This window comes from Strigops habroptila, unplaced genomic scaffold (genome assembly GCF_004027225.2).
Source record: "Strigops habroptila isolate Jane unplaced genomic scaffold, bStrHab1.2.pri NW_022045582.1_ctg1, whole genome shotgun sequence".
In the NCBI taxonomy this organism is placed as follows: domain Eukaryota; kingdom Metazoa; phylum Chordata; class Aves; order Psittaciformes; family Psittacidae; genus Strigops; species Strigops habroptila.
Window position 1 is genome coordinate 25,001 of NW_022651064.1, and position 8,252 is coordinate 33,252.

The 8,252-nt window shown below is 68.2% G+C and overlaps 1 protein-coding gene across 1 annotated transcript in view; it reads left to right on the forward strand.

Moving 5' to 3' along the window:
• LOC115602890 (cadherin-related family member 5-like) overlaps positions 1–3,865 on the forward strand; it is a 16,962-nt gene extending 13,097 nt beyond the window's left edge. Inside the window, exons 12-15 of the mRNA XM_030474327.1 lie at positions 114–192; positions 959–1,147; positions 2,714–2,734; positions 3,372–3,865. Coding sequence (XP_030330187.1) covers positions 114–192; positions 959–1,147; positions 2,714–2,734; positions 3,372–3,436 — 354 coding nt within the window. The 3' untranslated portion in view covers positions 3,437–3,865. The remainder of the gene's footprint in view (positions 1–113; positions 193–958; positions 1,148–2,713; positions 2,735–3,371) is intronic.
• Positions 3,866–8,252: the final 4,387 nt, after the last annotated feature.

Below are 8,252 nucleotides of genomic sequence, written 5' to 3' on the forward strand. Positions count from 1 at the left end.
CACGGGGGAATTGGGGATCCTGGGGGGCTCCGCATTGAGCGGGGGGGAACTGAGGCATCCGAATGGGGGGGGCCCCCTGTGCCCTCCCCATGTCACCCCCGTGTCCCCCCCAGGTGCTGGCGCGGGACGAGGAGTCGGGGGAGACCTCGAGTGCCACAGTGGAGCTGGAGGTGCTGTGGCCGGGGCAGGCGGGTACAGAGCCGGGACCCCAAAAATGGGGTGTCCCCCCCTCCCCATTGCCCTGTGACCCCCAGATATTGGGCTCCTCCATTGCCCCATTTCTCTGTGTCTCCCAAAGCTGGGTTCCCCCCTACCCATTGCCCTGTGACACCCAAAATGTGGGTCTCCCCACCCCCAAAGTGGGGGTCCCCCCCTGCCCCATTGCCCTGTGATCTCCCAAACATGGGTACCCCCCATTGCTTTGTGCCCACCAAAGTCAGGATCCCCCCCACCCTATAGGCCTGTGACCCTCATTGTTGGGGTGTCCCCCCCTGCCCTATTGCCCTATGACCCCCAGATATGGGTTCCTCCCACCCCATTGCTCTGTGCCCTCCCTCAGATATCAGATCCCCCACCCCACATTACCCTCTGACCCCCAAAGTTGGGGTGTCATCGTCCCACCCTTGCCCTGTGACCCACAGGTTGGGGTCCTCCCCTGTCCGCTAAAGTGTGGGTCTCTTCACCCCCAAAGTCAGAGTCCCCCCTGCCCTATTGCCCTATGACCCCCACTGTCGGGTTCCCCCCACCCATTACCCTGTGCCCCCCAAAGTGTGGGTTCCCCCCCCCGGTGCCGAGTCCCCCCTGTTCTATTCCCCTGTCACCCCCAGATATAGGCACCCCCTTCACCATAGCCCTGTGCCCCCCAATACTGGGGTCCCCCCCGCCCCATAGCCCTGTGCCCCCCCAGATATAGCCCCCCCCCGGGGCCGGGTCCCCCATGTCCGTGTCGCGCCCGCAGCGCCCCGGGACCCGTCGGAGGCGGGCGCGGCGCCGCTGCGCGGGGGCGCGCTGGGGGGGGGCTCTGGCCGCGCTGCTGCTCGTGGCCGCCGCCGTCCTCTTCCTCCTGCTCCGCGCCATGAAGCGGCGGCAGCGGCAGCACGGAGCGGCCGAGCGGGCGGCGCTCGCCATCGAGAAGCACCCCAATGTGGTAGGGGACCCCCAGAACACCCCCCGCGCCCCAAAACCCAGCCCCAGAACTGCCCCCCCCGCACCCCAAACCAGCCCCGTACCCCCAAACCCAGCCCCAGAACTGCCCCCCCCGCACCCCAAACCAGCCCCCGCGCCCCAAACCAACCCCAGAACCGGCCGCCCCGCACCCCAAACCAGCCCCCGCACCCCAAACCAGCCCCAGAACTGCCCCCCGCACCCCAAACCAGCCCCAGAACTGCCCCCCCGCACCCCAAACCAGCCCCAGAACCGCCCCCCCGCACCCCAAACCAGCCCCAGAACTGCCCCCCCGCACCCCGAACCAGCCCCCGCACCCCAAACCAGCCCCCGCACCCCAGAACCGCCCCCCCGCACCCCAACCAGCCCCTGCACCCCAAAACCCAGCCCCAGAACCACCCCCTCGCACCCCAAACCAGCCTCTGCACCCCCAGAACTGCTCCTGTACCTCAAAACCAGCCTCTGCACCCCCAATACCAGCCCCTGCACCCCAAAACCAGCCCCAGAACCCCCCCCGCACCCCAATGTGGTAGGGGACCCCCAGAACACCCCCCGCACCCCAAACCAGGCCCCACAGCTCAAAATCAGCCCCTGCACCCCAATGTGGTAGAGGACCCCCAGAACTGCCCCCCCCGCACCCCAAACCAGCCCCTGCACCCCAAAACCAGCCCCCACCCCAAAACCAGCCCCTGCACCCCCAAATCAGCCCCTGCACCCCCAAAACCAGCCCCTGCACCCCAAAACCAGCCCCAGAACTGCCCCCCGCCCCCCAAAACCAGCCCCTGCATTCCCAGAATTGCTCCTGTACCCCAAAACCCAGCCCTAGAACTGTTCTCTGTACCCCAGTGTAGTAGGGGAGCCCCAGAACTGCCCCCCTGCACCCCAAAACCCAGCCCCTGCAACCCGAAACCAGCCCCAAAACCACCCCTCTGCACCCCAATGTGGTAGGGGACCCCCAGAACCGACCCCATGAACCCCCAAACCAGCCCCTGTACCCTGAAACCAGCCTGGGACCCCCAGAACTGCCCCTCTGTACTCAAATGTGGTAGGGGACCCCCAGAATCGCACAATGAACCCCAAAAGCAGCCCCTGAACCCCGAAGCCCAGCCCCAGAACCACCTCGGGACCCCAAACACCCACCCCAAGACCCCCAGAACTGCCCCATGAACCCCCAAACCAACCCCTGCACCCCGAAGCCCAACCCGGCACCCCGAAAACCACCCCTGCACCCCCAAACCACCACCGGAGCCCCAAAACCACCCCATGAACCCCCAACTCCTCCCTAGACCCTCAGCTTCCCCCTGCACCCCCAAACACCCCCCTGGACCTCTAGCCCCTTCCACTGCACCCCACCCCCCCCCAGGACCCCCAGCCCCCCCCGGACCCCTAAACCCTCCCCACACCCCCAGCCCCCCCCGGCCCCCCCCGGCCCCGCACCTCAGAGGTGGGGCTCTAAGATGGGGGTTCCCCCCGGTTTTGGGGCTCTGGGAGGGGACCCCCCCCTTGTGCCTCAGTGTCCCCATCTGACCCCCCCCTTCTGCTCCCCCAGAGCCTGCGCTGGTTCCAGCCGGTGAGTGGGGGGGGCGGCACCCCCAAAGTGGGGGGGGCTGCCATGAGACACCCCCAAAGGGTGCTGGGGGGTGTCCCATAGCGGGGTCCCATGGAGGGGGTCCCATTGGGGGTGTCCTAAGGGGGGGTGTCTCGTGAAGGGGGCTCATGGGGGTTCCTATGGGGGGGTGTCGCAGAGGGTCGGGGTCCCATGGGGGGGTCCCATTGGGGGTTATCGCATATGGGGGTGTCCCTGGGGGGGTCTCAAAGGGGTTGTCCTAACGGGGGGTGCCCCATGGGAGGGGGTGTCCCAAGGTGGGGGAGACTGCAAGGGGGGGAAGTCCCATGGGGGGGCCAAGATGGGGTGCTGTGGGGGAGATGTCCATGGGGCCCTCCCAAAGGGGGTGCCCTATGGGGAGGGTCCCATATGGGGGGGGGGTGTCTGTTGGAGGGGTGTCCCATAACAGGGTCCTGTAGGAATGGGGGTCCCGGGGAGGGGGTGTCCTATGATGGGGGGGGTGTCATATGGGAGAGTGTCCCACTATGGGGGGGGGGGGGATCCAATGGGGGGGGAATGTCTCATCGGAGGGTCTCCCAAGGTGGGGTTCCCATGGGGGGGGGATCCCCCCCTCTGACCCCCCCCATGTGCCCCCCCCCAGGTCCCTGCCGGCAAATCCTCCCCGACCCCCCCCAGCCTCTATTACCCCAACGAGGGGTTCAGTGAGGAGGGCTCGGACCCCCCCCCCCGCCCCCCCCGCCGCCTCCCCCCCCCCGCTCCAGCCCCACAGCCCCCCCCGCCCCCAAACCTCAGGCCAACTCCTTGGGGCACCCGGCGGGGTCCCCGCCCCCCGAGGGCTCCCCGCCGCCCCCACCCCCCAGCCCCCCCCGGCCCCCCAGCCCCGGGGAAGCCTCGGGGGGGGCTCCGGACAGCCCCACTTTGGGGGGGCCCCGGGGGCCGCTGCCCGCGCTGGAGGAGGTGAGTGAGGACAGCCTGGAGGAGGGGGGGGCTGCGGACCCCCCGGACCCCCCCAGGGTGCCCCCTCCCTTCTTGCAGCTCCTGGAGGACTCCATTGAGTGCTGAGGATGGGGAAGGGGGTCTGGGGGGGGGGGGGGGGCGCGTTCTGAACGGTACCAATAAAAAGCTGGGGCGATATTGGGGGGCTCCTGTGATGATGGGGGGAACGGGGGGGGGCACAACATGGGGATGGGGGCAATGGGGGGCATTGGGGGAGTATTGGGGGGTAATGAGGGTAGTGGGGGGGGCACAGACCACGGGGGGGATAATGGGGAGCATTGGGGGGGCATTGGGGGCTCATTGGGGGCACTTGGGGGGGGCACAGCCCGCCCCGTCCTGAACCCCCCTCCCCCGCTGCCCCTTGGCGCGCCCCCACGTGGCGTTTCCCGCGCTCTGCACCGTCCGTGGCCACGCCCCCTGCGGGCGGTGCCCTCCTGGACCCGCCTCTTAAAGGGGCCCCTCGCGCTTTTAAGCAGGAGGGTGCTGGAGGGTCCTGGGGTCCCCTTGGGTGCCACGGGGGTCCCCGGGGAGGGTCACCCCACTTGTGGCCCCCCATGTCACCGACACCTCATGAGCAGTACCCACTGGGACATACTGGGAGCACTGGGATGTACTGGGAGCACTGGGTATACTGGGAGCACTGGGTGTACTGGGAGCACCGGGTATACTGGGAGCACTGGGTGGCTGGGGTGTGCCGGGGTACATTGGGGTGCTGGGAGCACTTGGGCATACTGGGGTGCACTGGGAATACTGGGCTGTACTGGGCTATGCTGGGAACACTGGGCTGTACTGGAAGCACTGGAGACCACTGGGAGCACTGGGCCATACTGCGAGCACTGGGCCATACTGGGACATTCCAGTCCAGTGCACCCCAGCACACCTCAGTCCTCCCAGTACACCTCACTGGTCCCAGTACACTCCAGTGCACCCCAGTACAGCCCAGTGCTCCCAGTCCAGCTCAGTAAACGCCAGTGCTCCCAGTACATTCCAGTACACCCCAGTGCTCCCAGTACAGCCCAGTACAGCCCATTACAGCCCAGTGCTCCCAGTCCATCCCAGTACACCCCAGTCCAGCCCAGCGCTCCCAGCACAACCCCCATCGCACCCCCCTCCCTCCCCCTTCTCCCCCCATTAATCGCCCCCCCCCCCCCCGTTAATCCGCTCCCCTCTAATCCCGGCTGTAAATGGCCCGAAGGGGGGGGCCGGACACGGACACGACCCGGCCCCCCCCCGGGACCGAGACCCCCCACGGGGGGGGGCGGAGCCAAGGGTCGGGGCCACGCCCCCACCACCCAGGAGCGGAGCAACCGGAGCGTCCCCGGGACCCCGCCATGGACCCCCCCGGGCGCCCCACGGACCCCCTCCACCCCGTGGAGCCCCCCCCCACCGGTGCCGGTGTCCCCCCCCCGGGACACGAGACGGCGGCGCAGCGCTGCGGGCCCCGCTTGGGGGGCAGGTAATGGGGGGGGCTGTGGGGGGTGGCCGGGGGGGGCTGTGGAGGGAGGGGGGATGTAGGGACGGGGAGGGGCTGAGTTATGGGGGGTCCCTGTGTCATTGTGCATCACCCAGGGGACGGGGGGGTCCCAAATAATGGGGGTCACTGTGCTGTCGTGGGACAAAGGGGGGCCCTAAATAACGGGGGTCCGTGTGTCATTGAGGGGCACTCAAGGGACAGGGGGTCCCCAAGTTACAGGGGTCCCTGTGGCAGTGTGGGGCACGTGGAGCAGAGGGGGGGCCCTAAATAATGAGGGTTCCCTGTGTCATTGAGGGTCACCTGGGGGATAAGGGGGGCCCCAATTCATTGGGGGGGTTGCTGTGTCACCAAGGGACTGCCAAGGGACAGTGGGGGCCCTAAATAATTGGGGTCCCTCTGATATCATGGGTCAGCCAGAGGATAGGGGGGTCCCCACGTTAGGGGGGTCCCTGTGTTATCGTGCATCACCCTGGGGACAAGGGGGTCCCCAAACTGTGGGGGTGTCTGTGTCATCCTGGGACTGCCGGGGTCAGGGGGTCCCCTAATCATGGGGGTCCCTGTGTCATAGGGGTCCCCGCAGCATCAGAGGACACCCTGGGGACAGGGGGGGTCCCCAAACTATGGGGATCACTGTGTCACTGTGGGTGACCCAGAGGACAGGGGGGTCCCCAAATTAGGGGAGTCAATGAGCCAGTGTGGGAGCCCCAGGGGACAGGGTGTCTCCAAATTACGGGGGTCACTGTGTCACTGTGGGTAACCTAGGAGATAAGGGGGTCCCCGAGTTATGGGGGTCCCTGTGTCATCGACGGTCACCCTATGGACAGGGGGGTCCCCAAACTATGGAAGGTCCCTGTGTCACGGGAGTCCCTGCAGCTTCAGAAGACACCCTGGGGATGGGGGGGTCCTAAATAATGGGGGTCCCTGTGCTACCGTGGTTCACCTGGTGACAGGGGGGTCCCCAAGTTAAGGGGGGGCACTGTGCCATTGGAGGACAGGGGAGTCCTCAGGTTATGGGGGGGTCCCCGTGTCACTGTGCATCACCCAAGGGACAGAAGAGGCTCCAGGATACGGGGGTCCCTTTGTCACTGTGGGACCCCCACCTGACAGGGGGGTCCCTGTGCCACCAAAATCCACCCTGGCGTCAAGATATGGGGGTGGGGGGGGACACCCCCTAAATCATGTCACGGGGCCACCCTCGTGCGCCCCTGACCTTGCAGCAGCGGATTACGCAGTGAGCAGGCAGCGCTAATCCCGAGCAGGCCTGGGGGGGGGGGGGGGCACCCATCTCCTTGAAGGACAAGGCGGGGGGGCACCCTGATTTTTTTTTTGGGGGGGGGGCACCCCAAGATTGGATGGGGGTACCCCAAGGTTGGATTTAGAGGGGTGCAGCCTCCCCAAAGGGATCGTTAATGGGAGGCTGTGGATGCGCAGAGACGATGGGGGGGCTTAAAATAGAGGGGGGGTCCCTAAAATTAAAGGGGGGGGCTTAAAAGCAATGGGCGCGCTTTGGGGGCTTGAATACACGTGGCTGGGGGTAGAGAAAGGGGGCGTGGCCAAAGGGGGTGGGCGGGGCGGGGCGGGGAGGTGGGCGGGGATTCATAGCCCCGCCCACCTCCCCGCCCATCGCCCCGCCCCTCTCCGGCGCTCAGCGCGCCATGGGCGAAGGGGAGCCCAGGTATGGGGGGGGGGGGAACTGGGGGGCACTGGGACGTACTGGGATGTACTGGGATGGAGAGGAAAGCATTGGGGGAGTCCTGGGGGTGTCACTGGACCCCTTATGGGGGTTAATGGGGCATGATGAGGTAGCACTGGGGAGGGGTTTGCGGTGGGGGGGGGTACTGGGAGGTGCGGAGACGTACTGGGCGGGTACTGGGAGGCGGGGGGGGCCACTGGGAGTTACTGGGAGGGGGTAGAGAGTGGGGGGGAGTGGAAAGAGGGGGGGTTAGAGGGTTTTGGGGGGGGATTGGGGGATACTGGCGGGGAGGGGGGGGTACTGGGAGGTGATGGAGGGAACCGGGAGGTGATGGGGGGAACTGGGAGGTGATGGGGAGGATGGAGGGGGGGGTTTTGAGGTGGAGGGTCCCAGTTCGGGCACTGGTGTCCGTGTGTGTCCCGTGGCCCCCCCCCTGCCCTCCCCCCGAGGCCACGCCCAACGCGGGGCTGCTGCGGGAACCGGTACCGCAACGCGGTGGAGCCCCTCGGGACCCCCCCACCGGGACCGCGAACCCCCCCCCCGGCACCCCCCACCCGCACTACGGACCCACAGGGACCCCCGGAGGGACCCGCAGGGGGAGTGGGGGCACCCAGGCACCCCCCTGGCAGCGGGACCCCCAGTGGGACCCCACTGGGAGCGGGACACACACACACCCCCTCCAGCGGAACCCCCCCCAGGCACCCATCCCGGTCCCGGGGGGGGGTCCCCACTGCTGGGGGGGGGGTTCTGGAAGTGTCTCTTTGGGGGGGTTCCAGTGCTGGGTTCCGGTCCTGGGGGGGGGGCGGGTCCTGGTGGCCACGGGGGGGGCCCTGGTCCCAGGTGGGGGTTCAATGCTGGGTACGGGGGTGCCAGTGCTGGGGGGGTCCCGGTGAGGGTCCCAGCGCTGGAAGGGGGGGGGGGGGGGCAGTGCTTGAGGGTGTCCCAGTGCTGGGTGGGGGTCCCTGTGCTCGGGGCGGTCCCCGAGGGGTCCCGGTTGGGGTCCCAGCACTGGCTGGGGGGGGTCCTGGTCCCGGGTTGGGGGTTCCCGGGGGGGGCCCCACCACTGGGTGCGGGATCTCGGTGCCCGTGGAGGGTCCCGGTCCCCTTAGAGGGGTCCCGGTCCTGGGGGGGGGTCCGGTGTTGGAGGGGGTCCCAGCGCTGGGTGAGGGGTCCCAGTGCCCCCGGTGCTCATAGAGGGGTCCCAGAGGGGTCCTGGTGCCCAGAGGGGGTCCCGATGCACGGGGGCGTCCAGGTGGGGGGGTCCCATTGCTTGCTGGGGGGGTCCCATTGCTTGTTGGGGGGGTTCTGGTCCCTCTGGGGGGGTCCCGGTGCCTGTAAGGGGGTCGCAGTGCCCGTGT